This window comes from Phodopus roborovskii, unplaced genomic scaffold, assembly GCF_943737965.1.
Source record: "Phodopus roborovskii unplaced genomic scaffold, PHOROB, whole genome shotgun sequence".
Classification (NCBI taxonomy): domain Eukaryota; kingdom Metazoa; phylum Chordata; class Mammalia; order Rodentia; family Cricetidae; genus Phodopus; species Phodopus roborovskii.
Window position 1 is genome coordinate 53,704,735 of NW_026126418.1, and position 23,586 is coordinate 53,728,320.

Below are 23,586 nucleotides of genomic sequence, written 5' to 3' on the forward strand. Positions count from 1 at the left end.
CAAAAAAGTCGGTTTTGAGCTGTGTCCCTGGCAGGACAAAGACATGCAAGAAGAGGGACAACTCTGCTCAGCAGCTGAACAATTACCCGACTAGGTGTCTTTGATGTTACCCTGACTCACTAGGAGCAGTCTTGAGGGGGATGGAGAAAAGGGGAAGCCATATCAAGCCACAGGACATGATTATTCTGGGAGAAGGCTTATTTTCTCTTTTGTTTGAGTGTGTACTGGGGAGGAAGGGGCTGTTAGGAATTTATTACTCTAGGATGTATGCATGAGTTGAGAAATTCGAAGTCAGCAAATGCGCACATCCCAGAATTCTCTGCAGACCTTCCTGCAGCCCACTGTCTGTATTGGCACTGGTTGAAACCCAGCTCTGTGCCATATCCAGATGCTCACAAGAGATGGAGGTGAGGATGGAGGCTTCTATTTGCTCCATTTTAGCTAGGACCCATAATTAAGAAGTAGCAGGCCGGCCCTTGGTGGATGGTAGTCTCCAATGCTGGTGCTATCATTTCCTAGCATCTGACTTGGTGTATGGAGCTGAACCACTCCAAGTTTGGGGGTTACATATACAAAATGAAAAGGTCACAGTGAGATAATCACTTAGAAACTGTACCCACTAAAACGCACCGACTCTTCACTTGAGCTTTGTGGTTGGTTAATCGTCATTGTCAACATGACCCAATTTAGAATCACATACAAGGAGAGATGTGTGTCTCAGGATATTTCCCAAAAGGTTTCACTGAGGGAAGACCTATCACAAGTGTGGTTAGAGCTATCCTATAGGCTGAAGTACCGGGTTAGAGTAAAAGGGGAAAAAAGGAGTAAGCCTGATGAGCAGAAGTCTTCATCTTTTCTGCTTCCTGAAATGCCCATATGTGAGCAAACTCTTGCTAGTACAGCTGCCAGTCAATTCTCCCACCATGCTTTTCCTGTGCTAACAGACTGTACCCTCAAGCCATAGAACAAAGCCTTCCTCTCTTGACCTGCTTCTTGTCAGCTATTTTGTCACAGAAATGAAAACAGTAACAGATACAGAAATGTGGACCCAGAGTCGGAAGGCACCGCTGTAATAAGCCTGCTGTTCTCAGACCTTTGGGACAGCTTACCAGGGGGAATGTGGAAGAGGCCTGCCAAGGAAATACAGGTTTGAGGGGCCTCCAGTGCCATGGGCAGAGCTTTGTGGACTATTCTGGTGGGAATTTGGAGGGTGCCAACAGAAAGGAGGACAGTGAAGGCTGGGCTCATGGTGTGGCATAAGTAACAAGGGCTCTGTTGTTGAAACCACCTAAAGACCATTCACGTTATAGTCTGGCAAAAAGAAAAAAAAAAAATCTAGTTGTAGTCTATCTCTGCCCTGAAGATTTGAGCAGAGCTAAATTCAAAAGTGATGGACTAATGAATTCAAGGAATTTCAAAATCGTATAATCTTCAGGCTGTGGCATGGCTGTTGCTTATTTTTCTTAGATTTGTGGTGAAAAAGAACACAAAGATATAAAAATATGAAATTGGACTACAAAAGGAGCCTGTGTGAGTTTAAAGTGGATATGGACAGGATGATTAAAATTGTTAAAGAAATTAAATTGTTAAAGCCATTAAGGAGAAACTTCAAACATTACAACTGGGACAGTAGAGCCTCACCCCACCTGTGAGCTTGAGCCTAACAATCCTACCTAACATGTTTAAAAGTCTTTCCTTTGAAAAGACTTGAATTATGACAGCTTCTAGGGCATGCTGCTCCAGGAAAGTGTTTCTTCAGGCTCAGCCTGAGAGACACAAAAAGATTACTGTGGCTATGGTTCCATGGGGCAAGATTACATTTTGAGTGAACAGCAGAATTTGTGCCATTCACATGGTACTGAATTTGAAGGCATGTAATATCTAAAAGTGAGGGAGGTGTCATAGAAGTTTATACCAGTGTTCCAAAAGGCCACTAAGGTCAGGAAACCTGTGTTGAGGAAAGATAACCTGCATGGTATTTAGGAGTGTGTTGTTCATAAAGCTGTGAAGGTGAAGCCCTAGCTGCAATGGGTACATGAGGATATTAGAAATCTACAAATGTGCAGGTACTGAGCAGAGCCAGCCCAACAGAGAGGCCACAGGGAGCCATGGCAACAGAGCCTGAGGAGTGGGGCTGTGAAGCCCACTGGACCATAAATGATGCTGTAACAAACTGAGATGTTAGGTAGGGTTTGGTGTTTGCTCTGGTTCATTTCTAACTTGGTTTGGTCCAATCTTTTTATGCTTTTCCCTTGTTTCTTCCTTTTGGAAATGTTTTGTTTTTCCCCATGCAGGTGCTCACAGTTAAAAATGTTACCTTTAGTCTCAGAGCAGACTCTGAACTTGGGCTTTCAAAAAATGTTGGTGTTGGTAAGACTTAAGGACTCCTGGAGATGAACTAAATGCATTTTGTATGATAAGATGGCTATGAATCAGGGCTGGGGAGATGGCTCAGTGATTAAGAGCACTGACTGCTCTTCCAAAGGACCTGGGTTCGATTTTTAGCATCCACATGGCAGCTCACAACTGTCTATAACTCCAAATTCTAAGACCCTCACTCAGACATACATGCAGTCAAAGCACCAATACACATAAAATATTTTTTTACTTGTTTTTTGAGACAAGGTTTCTCTGTGTTACAGCCCTCGCTGTTCTGGAACTTCCTTTGTAGACCAGGCTAGCCTGGAACTCTCAGAGCTCCACCTGCCTCTGCCTCCTGAGTGCTTGGATTAAAGTGTGTGCCACCATGCCTAACTGATGGCTATGAGTCTTTAAAGATCAAGGTGTAATGTTTTGGTTTAAATGTGATGAAGGGACAGAAGAGATGGCTCAGTGGTTAAGAGCACTGGTTCTTGCAGAGAATGGGGTTCGATTCCTAACATCCACAGTGACTCACTGACTCACAGATGACTGTAACTCCAGTTTCAGGGAATCTGGCACCCTCTTCTGGCCTCCTTGGACAGGAGGCATGTATACAGTACACAGGCATACATACAAGGAAAACATTTATACACATAAAATATAAAACTAAATTCACTTTTTGGGTGTTCAGTTGACAGGGAGTGGACTGATGGTGCTTATTTGTCAACTTGACTGTCTTTATAACCATAGATCTAGGCATATATTTGGTAATTTCCAGAAAGGTTTAACTAAGGAGGGAAGATCCAGACTGAATGGTGGCATCATCACCCTACTGGGTGCTGGACTGAGGGAAATTTTTTAAAAGAGAGAGAGGGCCTGATGAACTCCAGCATTCGACTTCCTGTCTCTTAATCTGATTTGTGAGAAGATTCCTTCCACTGTAGCCAACCTGGCAGGAGGGAAGACCTGAAGAGAGACACTTGTGTCCCTTTCATTGGTTACTAGACTACTGAGGCAATGGTCCCCAAGGAATTGGAAGTTCCCCAGAAATTTCTTGCTGTCAAAGTAGAAAGATTGAAGGCATGGTGTCAGCCAGAGGAGGATCTTGTTTCTTGATAAGAGATTTCATGTGGATTTAACAATTTGTAAGCTATACCAGAAGCACAGACAAAGACAATAATGTGTGAAGATGGACAGGACACTACCTTGACTAGGGTGGGTTAGTTATACATCTCTCTTGACCTTTATTTAAACCTAAACCTCATGTAAGTACTCCTCAGATGAATGGGGGTGGAGGGCCACTGGACCTCCTTCCTTGTCCTCTTCCCAATGTGATAACACTAGTTAAATATTTCTCTGCCTTGCACCATGGCTCATCATTTTAATTGGTACTACTGATGAAACTGGCTGAGTTAGGACTGCAGAGATCCAGGCTTGTACCCTAAAAACTCGAGTTATACCCTACAACTGTTAACTAACCCTGCCTCCATGCATCTCTTGCTATGATGGATTATACTTTCAAACCATGATGCAAAACAAATCTGTTTTCCCTAAAGTCACTTTTTGTCAGGTGTTTAGTCAGAAGGAGAAAAGAACGTGCTACAGGTCCATGAGGGGCTGGAAAAGGATGAGAATCTGGCATGATTTTATCTCTATCTCTTTTCTTTGGATCTGGACAGCCCCCACCTACCCACCCACCCAACTCCTAACCAACCTGTCTCATCCCCCTTCATGGTTGAAGACCCACAGAGAAGCCATTGTCCTTAATCTTTTCTCTTGAATTACCTTAGGTTACAAGAACAGCAGGACCGAGCCATAAATACCTTTGTGGCAAGGGACTGACATTATCCCCAAGTAGCAGGCAAGTCTATAGGACATACTACCCCAAGATGAGGACAGTCACCATGAAGGACGGGCTGCAGCACTGCAGATCTCATTGCATGGGGCCTGCCCAGCCTAGCTTGATGGCATTGGTAGAGCCCAGGGTTTTGCACTTTAATCTCGAGTTACACTTGCTGGAATCCAGATGGATCAGAGAAAGGATCAAAAATGAGAAAAAGGCATCAGAGCAAGCTGCTGCTACTGCTCTGACCTATTTTGCTTATGCCAGCAGCAGTTCCATGCCTGGCAGACTTGGCTTTTTAATAAATATTCCTTGAATTCATGAATAAAATAATGAGTTGCAGAGCCAGATCTCAAGATGCCTGGCAGTCTTTGCTTCTGTATTTCTCATTATCAGTTTGCTTGAATGATTTCACTATGTTGATCTCCCATCCTCTCTCTGGGGAAATGTCATCAACCGCTCTATGGAAATAAACCTCGTAAGTCAAAAAGAAGTGACATGCCCTGAGTCATCTGGCCCAAAGAGTTAGACCATTTGTACCCCATACCAAACCCTAAGAGGGAAAGAGTCACAGACATGCTGGCATTTATAGAAAGGAAGGGAGGCAAATGGCCTGCCTAAGTCACTGGTGTACTGGACATGGTTATACCTTTCTGTCACTCTGAACAGATGTCAGGACAATGATCCTAAGGGACACCCAAGATGGGCAAGGCAGGATGAGAACAACAGAGCTCAGGTTGCTGGTTCCCACCTATTTTAGTCACTGTTCTATTCTGTGAGGAAACACCACAACCACCACAACTCTTATAAAAGAAAGCCTTTAACTGGAGCTTTCTCACAGCTTCAGATACTAGTCCATTATCATCATTGTTGGGAGCATGACAACATGCAGGCAGACATGGTAGTAGAGAAGTATCTGAGAGTTCTACATCCTGATCCACGGGAGCCAAAAAAAAGCCTGAGCCCGACATGGGATTTTGAAACCTCAAAGCCCACCCCTAGTGATACACTTCCTCCAATAAGGCCATACCTACATCAACAAGGCCATACCTACATCAACAAGGTCACACCTCCAATCCTAATCCTTTTAAATAGTGCCCCTCTTGGGTGACTAGGCATTCAAATATATGAGCCTGTGGGAGCCATTCTCATTCAAACCTCCATACCATTTGTGGGACAAAGTAATGTCTCCTTGGCAGTAAAATAAGGGACCTGAACCAGCTTGCCCAGCACATACACTCAACAAAGACTTTTGTTTTACTGAGGTATCTCAGAGATGTCATGGGGAAGCACACAGCCAGTCAGTATGGAAGAGTGGAAATGAAAGCAGAATGGAAATACAAGGCTCAACACTTTACTCACTCCAAGCGCTAGAGAGTTCCCCTCACTATAAATAGATTCCATATAGCTGGATTTCATCAAAGAAAGTCTCATTCGTACGTGTGTATGTGTGTGTGGTGTGTGTGTGTGTGGGGTCTTGTTTTGTATGAGTGATGGCACTATCAAACACATGCTGAGGTCAGAGGACATCTTGCAGAAGTTAGTTATCTCCCTCTATGGTATGGGTTTTGGGGACTGGACTCATCAAGCAAGGCAGCACACAGCTATGTAAGGAGCCATCATGTTTGCCAAAGGAAGTTATTCATATATAAAGGAAATTACTGAGAGTCAAAGGCATGGGGTTTTTTTCCGTTTGGTTTATTAATTCTTTTAAATTTTTTACAACGTATTTGGATCACATCAATGCCTCCCTCTTCACCCTGACTCCTCAGAGACCTACCATCTTGTTGTCACTTTGAGACAGGATCTTACTATGGTTTCCAGGCTGGTGTTAAAAACATTAAGTGGGGGGCTGGGCTGCTCAAAGTTGAAGAGGACTGGCTGCCCTTCCAGCAGTTCAGAGTTCAATTCCCAGCAACCATATGGTGGCTCACAGCCATTTATAATGAGCTGGTGCCCTCTTCTGGTGTGCTGGCATAAAAAGCAGGCAAAACACTGTATACATAATAAATAAGTCTTAAAACAAAACAACAAACAAACAACCCAAAACTTAAATGATCCTCCCACCTCCTTGGTAGCCAGGAATATAGGTGCATGCCACCATGCCTGACCAAGAGTCAGAGATTTTCAACGATTTGTGTTCCTTCCACCACACATATTCTCTGACCATGCACAGACATCCAGTATCAGAACCATTCTGTGTTGCACCAACTAACCTAGGCTTCGGCCAGGGAACAGCAGAGGTTGGGGGTGGAGTACAGTGAGCTCACCCACCTGCTTGTGCACCTTGGTAAGCTGCTCCAGGTTATTCTCCAGGAAGGAGATCTTCTGCTTCTGGGCGGCACTACCCCCTCCATCATCACTGTTCAATTCCACACTCTGTATCCAAACATGACAGTTAGTGGCATGACCCGCCTCCCCACTCACCTACCCAGTGTTCAAGATACATTAAAGCTCTTGAAAAGGAAAAATCCCCAATGTCACTAAAGATAGTCTAAAAGTGAAAATAAACAGAAGTTGTACTAAAGATAGTCTAAAAGTGAAAATAAAGAGAAGTTGTAAAAGTTTTCACTCCCTGGATTTTCCGACAAATTTCCTTGGCTTGCACTGAAGTGCTGTGAGGAGCAGTAACTCTTTGGAGTGCTGGACTAAGAATACCTTCAGATCTGATTTTGTACAGTGCACACATTTCTCTTTAATGAAATGCACCTCTTCTCTGCAGATAAAGAGATTTTTCTTTTCAAAAAGAATACACTCACAACTTGTTGAGAAGAACCAGTGTGAAAATAAGACTCAAGTCTGTCTTAGCCATCAGGACCAGACAAGAAATTGCCACACCTGTCAGCCAGAGTTGTTGTTGCCACTGGGAAATCCTAATGGCTTGTGCTTGTCTCTTAAACACCCAAAGCTATGTGGCTCCTCTGTGAGTCAGTCTCAGCCCTGTCACAGCACCCAGGTGCTGGGAAAATCCTTCAGATTTATCAGATCTTGAAATTGGCAACAACATCACACTCTTGACAAGCAAGGTGGCACAGATAAATTTAAAAAACATGTGCAAACACAACCTAAGTTCAAAAATAGCAAAACATGTCTGTCTGGTGTAACAATGGAAGAAACCATCCTTCCCAAGAAGGGTAATGGTTTCTCAATGCAGCCCAAAACACGAGCTTTCAAACAGGAATATACATCAGGACCCCCAGGACATTTATTGAAACTCAGATTGCTGAGCCCTCCCCCATCTCAGATTCTTCAGATCTGGAGGTGTATCATGCATTTAAACAAATTCCCAGGTGATGTCAATATAGCTGCCAGAAGCCCACAGGCTGAAAGTCTAAAAGCAGATCATCCTTAGGAAATTTTACACAATTAAACCAGGGGATTCTGGTGTCCTCCTCCTAAGCTGTTCTCTAACCAGCATCCCACTTCTCCCCAGGGATGGAAGTCTTCTTTGTTATAAGCTCTTGCCAGGTGTTCAATTTGTCCATCTCATCTACAGTGACCTCATCCTTCTATCTGGTGCAGGCCCCAAAAGTTAACATGGTCATCACACAGTGAACTGACCACTGCCATTCAGGCTTTGAAAATCTCTCATGATTCTCTGCCTCCCTCCGATATTTGCATTACCAAGATTTCAACTTGTAGAGCCATGCTGCCACATGTGCTTGTCAACTGCGCACTACTTTCTGTTGGACACATGAACACCACTGCCCAGAAACCCACTTAACTCATCCCTAGTTGATTCTATCCATAGCTGGCTGACTCTTCTCTCATCCCCCTCACCCCCGCCCTACCCGGCTCCACATTCTCTTCCCTCCTTCACTGAGGACACCAGCCATCAGATGTGACCTCTTTACCTGTCTAGGAGTTTCCTGCAAATGTTCCAGCTTGACTCTCTCTGACCTCTGAAAAACTCAGTGCCTTCTCTTTACCAACTAGCATATCTATTTGTGCTGCTAATTCTACTCTCAGACCTGCTTCTACCAACTGCTCCCTTTTTGCTGTGCTTGACTTTTTCTCCTTTGCCTCTTCAAATATACCCATGTGTACGAGTACAACTACATGTACACACACTCAAACATGCATATGCCTTTACTAAACATTTACACATGCTTCTCTTAAATCCTTCCTTCAATCTTCTCATGCCCCTTCCATGAGCCCCTGAACCTTGTCTATTACACTCTGGCTTCATGTCTTGTCAAATTTCCGAGCTGACCTGTTGAGTCACCAATGCAAAGAATCCCTAAGATCACCGGGATTTTGAGAGCTTGCAGACTTACGTCTGCCTCTTTTCAGTCTTTGATCACATCCACCTAGGTTCGCACCTGCAACCCGGGCATGCTAGAAGCTACTGCACAGATGCTGGTATTAAACAAGTACAATGCCAATGCATCTCACCAACTACCTAGACAAACATGAGGTTCTGGTCATTTCACTTCTGTAGACTAGGGGACCATGCTGTTATCTTCTGACAAGAATGTTCTAGACATTTTTGGCCCCAAACAGTGACCTCCACACAGCAGAGGCCAGACAGATATATGCCCTTTTAAATAAAGGCCAGCCAGGGACAGCATTATAAGTTCCTTTTACTAAGAAGGAAAATCAGATGGTAAAATATTCCCAAGTAATTTCAGGCCCAGCACATTCTTTTAGTAACATTCTCTGGCATGAGGTAATTAATTTATAGGCATAACCAGCCTTAATTTGAGCAAGTGATATTTCAAGTGGAGATGATACCCCATGGTCAACTGTTCAGAAATGACAGGACTCACCTTTTTCACCCGGGTGGTCAAATCCTGGACAAAGAGTTTGCGCAGATTATGAAGAGTCTGGAGTTCTCTAGACTGGAAGAGATATTTCACATGCAGCATCAGTGAGACAATGGACTGAACAGGTGTTGCACTTGCTCTAGAGGTAGGTCATTAGCTCCCCTGACATCATCACTGTGTTGCTAGAGCTGCTACTGACATTGTTGGTACCATGGTACTGCCTGTGTCTTGACTACTCTTAACCTACACACACATGGTACAAGATGCTGGGGACTCCAACTACTGCCTGTAAGCCAGAACATATCCATCTCTCCTCTGCTCTCAACGGAGCCAAACAAAAATTCCTAGTAAGCTACCTGCCAGAATGGGGGAAGGGGGTTGTCTGCTTTTGTTTTTGTTTACTTCCTACATAAATATTACACAACATACTAACAAACTAAAGAGTAACCATGACCCCTCTCACCCAAACTAGCAGACATTTCCCATGATTCTGTGCCCACTACTGGCCCAGTCCCCAAGTATGTTTGCCTCATATCAGCAGCTCATGGATGAGGCATCTCTCAGACTCTCCATCTGGTGGCCCTGGGCAAACACTTGAACTTCCTATATGTTTTCTCATTTTCAATGTGAAGATGAAGAGAATTTGACTCACTGGCATCAAGACTAAACAAGAAGATCTAGAAAGCCTTTAGGAAGGTTTCTGGACCACAGTGAGTTCATTGGCCAAGAGCCGACAATTTCCTCCTTCAGTTTGGATTATTTTCTATGAATAAACACCTAAGAATATAAGTGAGAGACAAGGGCCTGAACCAAACCTGGTAATCTTTCATAAGAAACCAGAATATCAAAACATTTCCTTCTATTCATGCATTAGTCTACACACACACACATACACACACACACACACACACACACACGTGCGCACGCCCATATATATATATATATATATATATATATATATATATATATATTAGTAAGGGTCTTAATTTCTGTAGCTCTTTTTGGCCTTGAAATCATTAAATAGACCAGGATGGCCTCAAACTCATAGAGATTCTCCTACCTCTGTCTCTCACATGTTAGATTAATATTGTGCACCACTGCCTCGCCTATCCTCTTCAAGGGTGTGTGTGTGTGTGTGTGTGTGTGTGTGTGTGTGTGTGTAGAGGGCATTGGATCATCTGGAACTGAGATTATAGGTGGTTATGATCTGCCTTACATGGGTTCCGGGAACTGAACTTGGGTCCTCTACAAAAGTAGCAAGCATTCTTAACTACTGAGCCATCTTTTCAACCCGGTTCTTCATATGTTTTCTATAAGAGATGCTAGTGTCAGGTAAATTATTCCTTATAAATGGGAAACAGATAGAGAATCTTTAAAAAAATAAATAAATATATATATATATATATATATATATATATATATATATATATATCAACAGGATGTTAGGGGAATGAATGCTTGAATTTAAAAGGTAGGAACAGGACCTAGAGTTAAGGAAACACTTTTTTGAAATATGATTCTGTTTATTTAAGGCCTTATTATTAGGTTCAATTCTGCATTGCAATAAGAAGCACCTGAAGTCAATTGCATCCTTGGATGAGGTAAATTGCTTTCTGCAGGAAGCCAAACAGGTCCAGTATTATGAATAATGTGCACACAGCACCATCTGCGAGTGAGCCACCTCACAGCACAGGAACAGGGGTGCAGTGCATTGCTCACCATTATCCAGGTGCCCTCCACCCCTGCAGAAGGAGCTCAGCCCCCACATCCTTTAATGTTTACAAGTGCCCTGCATGCTGCCCCTCTACTTCAGATCTCTTATTTCTGCCTACACTGTGATCACGTTAATATTTTCTGGTGAAAAGCACCACCGCACAAAAGGGAGGCAAGGTTTGACACCCTGCCCAAAAGCCAGGCCTTTCCTTGGGATATAAATGCCACCTAAGAGTCCTGAGCTGGCCCCTTACTCTTAGCTCTAACCATTTCACAGAGGCTGCCAAAGGCATTTAAGGTGGTTTACACTGTTGTACAGAGATGCTTAGGCAGCTGTCATGTGGCGTCCTGCAGCAATGCTCCTTCCTCCATCACGCTCATAATTATTTCTCCACCCTCCCCTCAGTTCTCTTCCAATCATGGGCTTCCACCCTCCATGCATGAACTCGAGGCCAAGTTTCCTATCGTGGTGGATGGTGAAGCTACAACTAGAGAGGTGGTCAGTATTGAATGAGGTGAGATCTAGAGGGAGTTGGTCAGTGTCCTGCCTGGAGCCAAAGAACCTCGAGGATGGTCAGTCTGCAGTGAGATTCCCACAGTGCAATCTGCTGACAGTACCTACTCCTCCCCACAACATTCAGGAGGCAGGCCAGGGGGCCTTGAGAATGGAATGGCAGCCAGGGACAGAAAGACCTGTCTTTGAAGACTATCTACAGCTCAGCTTGGGAAGAATCCAAAGCGGAGGACAAAACATTCAAGTCTAAAACAGCAGCGCTGCAGGAATCTGGTCCGGGATTTAAGGAAGAGGGTGTGGGGGTGGTGAGGGAAAGAGGAAGAGGAACAGGAACCACCATGTTACTGGGTCTGTCCTTGTGTGGGGGATGAAAGGGTGTGTGTGTAAGTGGAGGGCAGCCTTGGAGACTGAGAATGTGTAGGCGCAGCCAGATTACTAAGGAAATGAGCTTGTGGGAGGGAAGGAGAGAGAATAATTGAGAAGGTATTGGAGGCTACCGAGAAAACATGCCATTTTAATACATATCCAACCACCCAAGAAGGCAAAGGGACTGGCTACCAAACCTTTAATGCTCACAGGGATAGGAACGAGAAAGCCATGTGAGGGTGAGAATAACTCTGGATGTGAGCAGAGGGGGTGTGCAGTAGGGGGGTGCACGAGTGTGACGTGCATGAGTCAGCATGAGTGTGAGCTGTGACTGTGACTGTGTATGGATATGTTTGAGTTTACTGAGCATTTGGGCATACCGGTCTATATGTACGAGGGGAAGCATGAGAAAAGGCAAGCGAGTGTGAGTTTAAGTATGTAACAATTTGTGTAAATGAAAAAATTGTGTTTGAATGAGAAAAGAGATGCAGATGTGTGTGAGTGTGTGGGAATACATATGAATATCACATGGAAATCAGAAGACATCTAGAAAGTGCCTGTGTGGTATGTCAACAATCTATGTGCAAATGTACGTGCAAGCTGTGTGTGAGGACGGCAGAGGCACAGAAGGCAAACAGGGGCACATGGGTATAGGGGATCCACGGGGGAACAAGCACAGAACATCCCAAAGTTTCATACATCTCTGCTGTCAGGAATCTAGTAAAGTTCAATGTTCAAAATTCTCCTGCGATTCAATTCATGGGCTGGACTGCTCTATTAAATGGTGTAAATGAAATGATTGCATGGCTTTATGGATACTTTCCCCAACAGACTTCACCTTTGAAAAGTCCAACTTCCTGTCAGCACAGGCATTTGACCTCAGCCCTCAAGGCCTGTGTCCTCATTTGTCTGAGGAGCACTTTGTCCTGGCCCAGGAGTCAGCATGCAGCCTCAGTTCCAGATGGGAGTAGCCATCTGCCTACAGCCTGAGTCTCCTGGTTGGTGGGGATGGGCTCTGTCCCACATAAACTCACATGACACATGAGTGGGCTCAGACAGTGGCACTGAATTTAAACATGTGCATACCTAAACACATTTTCACCCAGTCCTGCTGATGTTAGAATGGATGTGATAAGCCACAGCTGTGAGGTGTGACCAAGCTGCTACCCTGCATGGCCCCTGAAACCAAAGCTGGTGGAGGAAGCCAATGGCTGCGGGCACAGCACAGAGAAACCCAACAGCAATTCCAGGTACAGAGTCCTCCCAGAGGCAAGTAGTGTCTACTCCTCCTCTTTCTGGCCCTCCTCCAAGGCACCTGCTACGGCTTTGTCCTCTGTGTCTTCTACTCTTCTTCACCCAGACACACGCTGGCAGCCCTGTTACCTCCACATGCTACAAATCATTGCTTCCAGAATGTTCTTCCCTATAGCTCCCTTTGTCAAGGTCAGCTTCTAGAGGCAAGACTTCCCTCTACTGTACACTGATATATCCAAATATCTAGACAAGTGCCAGCCTCCGCAGGTGCTTGCTAAATATCTCCTGATATTTAGTTGAGTGGTGTCACAAACTGCAGAGGTAGCTTACAACGAAGTTTAGTTCTCATTCAAGTAATTCAGGGTTACAGCACTGGTGACCAACTAATCAATTAACAGACTGATTCTCTTAAAAGTAATTCTGCAAATGCCAGTTTGCCACAGGATGTTTTGTGTCTAAATGCTACATAGGAAAGGGGCACACAGATAAAATTCTACAATAAATAATTCAGTAGATCACAAACAAATCCAGACTCTGAGGGTGAAACTGGGTAGATCAAAAACAAATTAGGCCTCTGAGAGAGAGGTGAGTTGGGAACTGACTCACCACAGTCTCCTCCAGGCCCTTGAGGTCCTCCCTGGCTTGGTCCCTTTTATCATTGAGCAACCTGAAAGACCAAAAGGAACCATGAGTCACCAAGGGAGAACCAGATACAGTTTGCACCTGAGGCAAATAAACAAGGCTAACCAAAGAGCACACCATGCCTATGCTGCCTGGCCTGCTTTTAAACAGCTGGCCCTAGCCAGAGTCAAGCCTGGGGCACAAAGGCTGCTTCTTCCCTCCGGGGGATGAGAGGTCAGGATGCTGAGGCACTCACAGGAGCTTCTCCAGTTTCACTTCTCTCTCCTGGTCCTCTATTTTCAGCTTGTTATAGTCAGAGCTCAGCCTCTCCTGTTCCAGTTGCAGTTTCTGATTCAAGCTGAAATCGAGAGGAAAAAGCAATATATTCCAGATCAGCTTGAACTTCTGAGTCATCCGCCTAAAGCCCTGGGTCTGCTCCAGCCCCATTAGTTCCGTGCAATAAAGGCAGCAATTCGGGAGGATTCGGGGGAGATTAGAGAACAAGCTCACAGCTTCTTCTCTGCCCAAGTGAAAACTAATTTCTGGGGAGCAGCTAGGAAGCATGAAATGAAACAAAGGCTTTGAGGGTGTATTTATAGTTTGTTTGTGTGCAAGGGCTTCCGTGGTGGAAGTAATGACATTGTGAAAGGCGTGATTCTTGGACGGGGAGGGGGGGAGAGAAAGAGAGAGAGAGAGAGAGAGAGAGAGAGAGAGAGAGAGAGAGAGAGAGAGAGAGGAGAGAAACCCATTTCACAAACTCTATTTCTGTAACCACCCAAATGGTAACTACTTGACCATTTCAAGCCTCTGCACACACACACACACCCCCCCCATCTAAAGCTGTCTTCCAAGGACAGCAGCTTGTATGGGGCAGCCCCAGGTCTGTGGGATGTCCAGACAGATGCTATGAAGATAGAAGGTCATCATGTGGCTGGGACTGTACTGGTCAGATGTATGTCAACATGACATGAGCTAAAGTCATTTGGAAAGAGGGACTCTCAATTGAGAACTCCAGAAGCTCTGCCTGCAGTTTGTTTGTTTGTTGTTTTGTTTTTCTTTATTTCTTTTAATTGATGGTTGAGCAAGCCATGAGGAGCAAGTCAGTAAGCAGCATGCCTCTATGGCCTCTGGCCTCTGACCTGACTTCCCTGGATGATGAACTGCAAACTGTAAGCTGAAATAACCCTTTCCTCCCCAGGCTGCTTATGGTCATAGAGTTTTATCACAGCAACAGAAATCCTAAGGCATCTGGTGCCCTTCTACACCATGCCAGTGCTCATAGACCAGGCTTTGTGTGGGGCCAAGACCACAGGACTGTGTGAAGAAAGCCAGAAGCACTCAGAGCCCAAGCCCAGGAAGCTCCCCAGGCAGGGACTTGCTCACTGACCTTCTCTGTCTCCCTTCCTTTCTTCCCTCTCTTCTGTACAGTGTTTTGAGGGAGATTAATCAGAATCATGTCCAGGGAAAGCTCAAGGTCTGATCAGACAGGGTAGGGACAGAAGGACGGGGAGGGCATGCTCAGGCCTGTCCTTAGGCAGACTGCATAGAACCAACACCCCATCTAGACTCCCCCTCCACTGCCCCTTCTCCCTCAAGATGCAAATGTACTTGCAAGCAGCTCACATACTCAGAGAAGATTTGGATCAGCAGCCTGGAGAATTAAACGCTTAGCTCCAGTCTGATTCCCGTTTAGCAGTGTGACCTTAAGTAAATAATTCAACCTTGCCTCTCATATCTAATTCTTCATCTATAGAAAGTGATGGTGCTGGTCATGGGGGTGGGAGAGAAGGGGACCTTGGCCCAGTGTGGGGGGAGGGGCAGTGGGTGAAATTTCATTTCAGAAGACAAGTAGATATTTGTTTTCTTTGTAAGAGTATGCCTTTTGGGAGCAACATTTAAAGGGCTGTTCTACAAAGGGGTGCAGAGGCTGCCAAGGAGATCAACTAAGCAAAAAGCATATAAAGCCCCCAGAATGGGACCCCCCCAGAAGGGAACTTTGCATCTGGGGGACTTGTGCTGCAGGAAAGGAAAGGGTACTGTGGAGCAGGGGGTTCCCCTAGAGACTCTGAGAAGGCAGGATGCGGCCATAAGGCAACATCTGGAGTTAAGCTGCAGTGGCACCATCCCAGTACAATGCCATGGTATTCTGGCATCCACCTGGTCTCTGAGGTGTGCACTAAGGCAGCCAGGTAGCTACAGATGCATTATTTGTTGGGTTGAGGGGGCAGCAATGCCAAAATGGCTTGTCTGCAGTGTTTATTAATTCCTGGGAGAATAGTCTTTTCTTTTTCATACTTCCATATAATCTCTCTCACTCCTGGACATGTATCTCCCAACCTGAGTCACCACTGATCCTATCCCCAGTTGGTGTGATGCAGAGGGGTGGCTGAGCCTGCCTGACATCTACTACACCAGAGCCCCAGGAGGCTGGGAACCAGATGGGAGAATAGACCTTGGAGGCAGCACCACCCAGGCAAAGTACAGAGCCCAAGCACAAGGAGACAAAGGCCCTTGGCTAAAAGTCTTGTCCTTTAAGTCTGGCTCACAAGGCCTAAGTTGTGCCCACCCACGTCCAGTGAACCCCTCGCCAACCAACTCACTCCCGAATCTCATCAATGATTTTCTGCTTCTCCTCAATTTCATCACGAAGTCTGGACAGCTGCTTCTGGTGCGCTTCCCGGTGACTCTCCATCTGCTGCTCCAGAGCCTTCTGCAAGCCAGGCCAGGAGAAATGTTACATCAACTTGTTGACAGTCTGCCTGCTCAGTGACAAGTGCCCAATCTATGTCTACCTCCCTCAGATGTTAAATTCTAGAATTAAGGGTGTATTTTGGCTCTTGTGCCCAAGTTCCTGGCCTTGCTTTCTCTGCACAGCAAAGCCCACAGATCTGTCACAAAACTGAATGGGTGGGCCTTGGAGGCAAACCAGCCCAATAATTGTACAGAAGTCTGCCTTTGCCTTCACTTATTTGAGCTACATAGTCTTCCCAGCCAGGTCAGTCAGAACATGGCTCCCTTACTACCTGAATAACCTCAGTCATGTCACTTAACCCCTGCAAGAACACTTCCTCACCCGCTGAATTAAGGGGCAGCCCCTCTCTGTCCAGCCCACCATAGACCTATGTGGCATTTGGAGACTTCCAAAAGCCACTCTGACATGAAAGCAGGCCACCAAAGCAAGGCTGGGCTGTGTTCCGTTGGCCAGAATAGGGCTGCAGCACAGTATCAGCTGTGCGTTTCTGCTCAGTGAGGGTCAGGATCTTTCTAAATCAACCTGAACCCCTGTCTGTTCCTGCTTATTGTATTCACTTTTGGAAGTCTTATTTCCCAGTTGTTTTTTCTATATTTTCCATTCTTGGTTTAAATGTGACCATGAAGATCTGTGTTTTAGGAAATTTGGGTTCGAAGATTTTCTTTGCAAGGGCTGAGAGGAGAAGTTTTCGTTAGAAGTTAACACAGGTCACATGGCCCGTGTGGTCACTGTGGTGCTACCCTTATACCTGATTCATCTGCAACGGTTGTATCCACACATGTGTCTGGCTTCCTGAACAACCACATCATTGCCAGCAACTACATGAGGCCCCAGGAGAGCTGCTCTAGAGGCTCAGCCCTGATTCCTCTCTTCTCCGTCTCACACTGACACACACAGGTCTGAGGACTGATTTTTCCAGATGTGTGCACCTCAAACCCACACATACTCACCTTCATCTCCTCGGCATCCTGGAGCCTTGTCAGATGCTCCTTCTCCTTATCTTGGAAGCTGACTTCATGCATTTTTTCTGTTTCAAATTGTAAAAGTGACTTCAGTTTTAACTGGCAAAAACTCAGGAAACAAAACAATAACATAGTGCAAACAGCAACCAGCTTGTACCAGAGCACCCCAAATGTCAGGGCTGACCTCCCCTGTGGCCTGTGCTGGTACTTAGGTCATTTGGGACCTCAAGTGGACTGAGGACTCCCTAGCAGAGCAGCCAGGGAAAGAAAGGGACTAATTGGAAGCAGGCAGCCCCAGAACTGCTTCCCACCTGGCCTCTGGGAGTGGGCCCCAAGGGCTCGGGCATGAGGACACAATCAAGTCTCACAGATTATAAAGCTCTTGTGAGCGTGAGGTGACATCTGGATTCATGTCACTGGTAGAATTCCACAGGGAGTTAATTTACCTCCCAAGAGTAGCTGTTGATTTTCTAAGGATATGAAGCAGGAAAACAAGCTAAAGATGAAAACCAGGGAAACAGAAATATATTCAAACAGTTTCCGGATTCACCAGGGGGCCCCAGGTGGGCAGGGCTGCTGTCAATATTCCTGTCTCTGTGCTGTGCTCCTGCTCAGTGGGGCTCCCTGAGCTGGAGAGCTGGGGGACGGGGAGCAAATGTCATTTGGACACTGGCATCTAACTCATTCTATTTCTAGTCTGTTTTACCTTGTCAGGTCTTCTCCCTGTTTGTATTTCTATTCAGTGGCCCCACTGCAGGAAACATACGCAAGAGGGGAAAATGCTTTTCTGTACCCTGTGCTAGGTGGCATACTCTATTCTCAACATTTATTCCTTACCACTAAAATACAATGTTGCAAAGCTATGGCAGGGCCTTTTCTTAATTTGCCTTTGAACCTGAAGCAGCATGTATTTATTCAGGAAATAGCTTTACCTGAAGATAAAAGAAATGAATAATAACACCATCAATCCTACTACTTATCAAAGTATTTTTATTTTAAATACTAATTTCTAAGACCACAAGGATCCATTTATTTTTAATAACTGCAGTAAAGGTTTGAACCTAACGCTGCATCATAAATCATTGTGATACACATGCATGTTTTGTCTCCAATGTGAATTCTAATATCTACAATGGTATTCTATTTAAATCTACCATTCTATTTAAGTCTACCAAACTTTTAGATATTTTGGATGGTTTTCTCTTTTCCTCTTCCCTGCATGCTTGTTTACGCTTTTTTGATTTAAAGTTCTATGATGAGGGGCTGGAGAGATGGCTCAGTAGTTAAGAGCACTTGCTGTTCCTCCAGAGGATGAAGTTCAGTTCTCAGCACCCACACCAGGTGACTCACAAATGCCTATAATTCTACCTACAGGGCATCCAACAACCTCTTCTGGCCTCTTCAGGCACAAGTGTGTGTGTGTGTGTGTGTGTGTGTGTGTGTGTGTGTGTGTATACACACACAAATACACATGTGTATGAACATACACATGTGCACACACAATAAATCTTTAAAAATATAGTTAAAATTTTATGATCCAATGTTATGAAGAACTGTTATGGTTATTCAAATTGCTCTATTAAAATTTTTTCACTTCAGCCTTTACTATGTGTGGTTGGTCTCATGCTGCCCATTGCAAAGTTCTTAATCCTGTTCTGGCTTCTGCATTTCTGATTGCCACTCTTAATGTTCACATCTGTTTACTCACGTGTATTAAGTGTTTCCTGTGTGTCAAACACCACACAGCTAAGGGAAGGGTTTGTTTAAAAGCTGACTTTCCCAGCTTAGCCACAGTTCAAGGGCAGAACTCCGTGGAAGGGTCTGACATAAGATAATTACCACTAGAATACAGCAGGTGGCTAGTCCAGAGAAAACCCATCAGTATGCCAACTTAGCCACAATCCCTAACCAGGCTGCCCAAGCCAATCATAAAAGAGATGAGTAGAGCCAAAATATCTGACAAGTGTAAGGGACACACTTTGCGAGTGACTAGAGGCCACAAGGGTGGAAGATGGGGATGCTTGCTTGCCTAGGCAGCTGAGTGGACAGAGGGAAGCTGGGAAGGCAATGGATACACAGTGGGGCTAGCATGGATACCTTCTTTTTGTTGTGCTGGGGTTCCCAGCAGACACAGAGATGCTGTAACTGACTCAGCTAAACAGAGACTGACTTAGGCCAAGTATCTGACACCACCAAAGTGGCCACTATTTACCTTGGGCTCGGAGCTTGGCCAGCTCTTCGCTGAGTGAGTCCTGGGACTCTTCCAGCTGTCTCCTCTTCTGCTCCATGTTCTGCATGTAGTCCGTCAGAGATTTGATCTTGGCTTCATGCTTTAACAAGAAAACAGAGGGAAGGAAAGGTGAGTGGTGAGTATCTGCTTGTCCAGGCTTGTCTGGAGCTGTCCAGTAGGAAACAACAACTCAGAGGCCTCACAATGAACGGCTCCTATTCCATCCTTTGCCTGGGCTTCACAGTTGAGGACCAAGGCAGATCTGTCTTTCTTTAATGTAGTCTGCAGCTTATGTGTTCACACAAACTGCATACCATGTTCCTTGTGCTTTCCACTTCATGTGGAGATCAAAGCCTATCCTGGTTTCCTTCCTTACAGTAAAAACTGAATAGCTACTGATGTAGCTTGATAGTAGAACACCGCCTAGTAGAAGCAATGGCCTGGATTCAGTGCCCAGCACCATGAGGAGCAAGAGGAAGATGTGCGTTAAGGAACTACAGGGCTGAAGGCCCCTGTCTGTCTTTGGTCATGCACCTGTGGATTCAAATAGCACATCCGTTTTTCTTCTGTCCTTCACACACAGTGCACCACCTCTGGTCATTAGCAACTGTGCATCTTAGGGTTCCTCTAGACAGTTCCCTCTCTGCCACATGTACTCAATGTAATGTTGGTTCCCCATCAGTGCTCAGCACTTGCTCACAGCTCTTGCTTCTATGTGATATCATCTTTTTTTTCCCCCCACAATGGTATAGAGTGTATACTTAATGAACACCAGTGGAAGGAGTCAGTGGCTGGGCAGGAATAACAGCTTCTAGACAGACAGAAGACACAGACTTCCCCCTCTGGAATGAGGGGCTCATGTTTAGGCAGGAAGATCCTACAGAATGAACAGTGATGACATACCACCTCTGCAACTCAATGGGAAGATGTATGAGACCAGTTTTGGGGGACGAAGGTATAACCAAAGAAGAAAGAATTTCAGCAAAGAATACTGTGAGACTCCTGAAGAGCCATGGTTTTGTCAGTATTAAATCTCTTGGATGTAATGAGTGAATCAATGACTTTCTGGACACCATAGCAGATATGAAACAGCCTCATGGGAAGCCGCCCTTGCTGCTGACATAAGGAGATTTTCCTAACTTTGAAATATTCCCAACTCTCATATTCTAGTCAGTGTCACTCTGAGGCTGGGACCCCACCCCTGACAGTGAATGCTCTTCAGCCTTCCTCTGGTTGTACCTGCTCCAATGAGCAGAGTTCTCAGACTATATCCATCTAGGGTACACTTTGAGCCCTGCAGGCTGAGTGGTGCCCTTGTCCAGGGGCTCTGCAGGCTGCACCATCTCTTCCTCACTCACTCAATCAGGGCTCGGCTGACTCCATCTGAGTACTCAGATCCATGTGCAGGGTGTGGAAGGGATTGGGCATGGGGCCACTTTGTCCAGCTGGACACAGAAAGCACTGGGCTGTTGGCCATGGACACTCTGCCTGTGGTTGACTTCAGCTCACAACTGTTGGGAGTAGAAGTACCCCCAACCCGAGTCCATGCCATGGTTTCACAGAAAAGCTAAAAACTAGAGTTGAGCTGCACCTTTCTCAATTGTTTATCGTTTTCTCTCAAATTCTGTAAATTGCAAAAATGCCTTGCTGCAAATAAAAAGTTCTTGTTGCTAATGACAATATAGTCATATAATATAGAGAAAATCTATAAAAATGCAGTATGAATTTCACCTACAAACCGCCCTGTATTACAAATTAAGGGATATTTTACAAAGATATAAAATGGTATAAATAACTCATTATATTTATACTTTCCAAATGCCCAAGTTCTATAGATTTTTATAAGTTCATATAATATTCTTCCACATTTGTCTATCAATAGGAACTTGGATGATATATTTTATGATAATGTAAAATAATAGCACTTCAACAGTTTCCACATAAACTTTTAATATTTTAATCAGGAAATTATAATATCATATTAAATTTAAAATTTAATCTCCATTACCAGTGAAAAACAGAGTACATAAAATTACTGGACTGTAGTGAGGTAGTCCTTCTGTAGCACTGACCACGCCCACGTCCACCAATACTATCAGCTGAAGCTGAGAAGGAATTAGAATGGGTAGAAAAGAGGATACTAGAAGCACATGTGGACCGTGTGGATCCAAACCTAGACTGTATTCTGGTTATATTACCATCTAGAGAATATCCTTCAGGGATTTTGATGCAGAGAGAAGATATCATATTAGAATGGATATTCCTACCACATAAACAGAATAAAAAACTGAAAACATATATAGAAAAGATCTCTGACTAGATTATAAAAGGTAAATTAAGACTTCGTCAGCTAATAGGAAGGGACCCAGCAGAAATTATAGTACCTTTAACTAATGAGGAAATTTCTTCCTTATGGAAAGATAACGAATATTGGCAGAGAGCTTGCAGTAACTTTTTGGGAACAATTAGCAACAACTATCCCAAAACTGAGAGAATCAAATTCATAAAGAAAACGATTTGGATCCTTCCACGCATTGTAAGAAAAACACCTATTTCTGGAGTTCATACATTCTACACTGATGCAAATAAATCAGGTAAGGCAGGATATAAATCAGGAAATATTAGCAAAGTGGTTCAAAGCCCTTACAATTCTGTACAAAAGGCAGAATTGTATGCCATTCTCATGGTACTTATGGATTTTAAAGAACCCCTCAATATAGTTACTGACTCTCAATACGCAGAGAGAGTCGTTTTACACATTGAGACTGCAGAATTTATTCCTGACAATACAGAATTAACTTCATTGTTTATACAGTTACAAGATACTATCAGAAAGAGGACTCATCCTATATATATAACACACATCAGATCCCATACGGGTCTGCCAGGTCCTCTAGCACAAGGCAATGATGAAATTGATCGTTTATTGATAGGAAGTGTGCTAGAAGCCTCAGAGTTTCATAAGAAACACCACGTGAACAGTAAAGGTTTAAAAAAGGATTTTTCTATCACTTGGGAACAAGCCAAGGAAATAGTAAGGAAATGTCCTACTTGCTCATTCTATAACCAAACTCCTTTACCACCAGGCAGTAACCCTAAAGGTATAAATAGGAATGAAATATGGCAAATGGATGTGTTTCATTTTGCAGAATTTGGAAAATTAAAATATGTACATCACACTATAGATACATTTTCAGGGTTTCAGTGGGCTACTGCTCTGAGCTCTGAAAAGGCTGATTCTGTTATAACGTACCTTTTAGAGGTAATGGCCATTATGGGCATACCTGCACAAATAAAAACTGATAATGCTCCAGCATATGTCTCCAGCAAATTGAAACAGTTTTTTGAGTATTATAACATAAAGCACATAACTGGTATACCACACAATCCTACAGGACAAGCAGTGGTTGAGAGATCCAATCGTACTTTAAAAGAAATGCTCCATAAACAGGCAGGAGGAACCAAAACACCCAAACACAGATTACATAATGCTTTATTAACATTAAACTTTCTTAATGCTGATGAAAAAGGAAAAACAGCTGCAGAAAGACACTGGACAATAGAAAAAACTTCTGAACTAAATCAGCCAGTGTATTTCAAGGATGTACTGACCTCAGAATGGAAAGCAGGATATGTGTTACGTTGGGGTAGGGGTTTTGCATTTGTATCTACAGGAGAAGAAAAACTATGGATACCATCTAAGTTAATCAAGATCCGAGTTGAACAAGAGAAACATCTTAATGAAGAGAAATGACAAGTCATCCAACAAACTAGGTCCTATGAGGTGTGCGGAGGCCTCTCAAAGGTAGGGGAAGTGTTCTGTTCTTGTTTTTACAGGAAAACAGAGAAAACCTATCATCAAACAGCCAAAAGACACTGAACATGTAGGTGCCTACAGAAGAGAAGACAGCTCTTCAGAAACAATCACTTAAGGAAGCAGAATCTGATATATGGTAAAAAAAAAAAAAAAAAAAAAAAAAAAAATATTTAATTGTAGTAAACTATTTCTATATAGAAATCTATTTCTCTCTACTATCTAGTATTCCTGAAGTCCCAAATTTTGTAAACCAATGCTGGCTTTGGAGTTGGATTTGGCTTTCCTTCTCTAAATTCAAGCATGTTGTTAAGATTAAATTCATGGTTTCTGCCTTAAATCAAGAAGCCAATTGGTGTAAGGCAGAAGAAACAAAATCTGGGGACTCAT

General features: G+C 44.1%; 1 protein-coding gene across 1 annotated transcript in view; it reads right to left on the reverse strand.

The window, feature by feature from the left end:
- The window catches only part of Kif5c (kinesin family member 5C), a 151,513-nt gene that overhangs the window by 15,870 nt on the left and 112,057 nt on the right, over positions 1-23,586 (reverse strand). The window contains exons 17-23 of the mRNA XM_051184720.1: positions 19,365-19,482; positions 17,141-17,217; positions 16,039-16,148; positions 13,695-13,796; positions 13,424-13,484; positions 8,974-9,045; positions 6,479-6,583 (exon numbers count right to left, since the gene is read on the reverse strand). Of these exons, the coding sequence (XP_051040677.1) occupies positions 6,479-6,583; positions 8,974-9,045; positions 13,424-13,484; positions 13,695-13,796; positions 16,039-16,148; positions 17,141-17,217; positions 19,365-19,482 (645 nt within the window). The remainder of the gene's footprint in view (positions 1-6,478; positions 6,584-8,973; positions 9,046-13,423; positions 13,485-13,694; positions 13,797-16,038; positions 16,149-17,140; positions 17,218-19,364; positions 19,483-23,586) is intronic.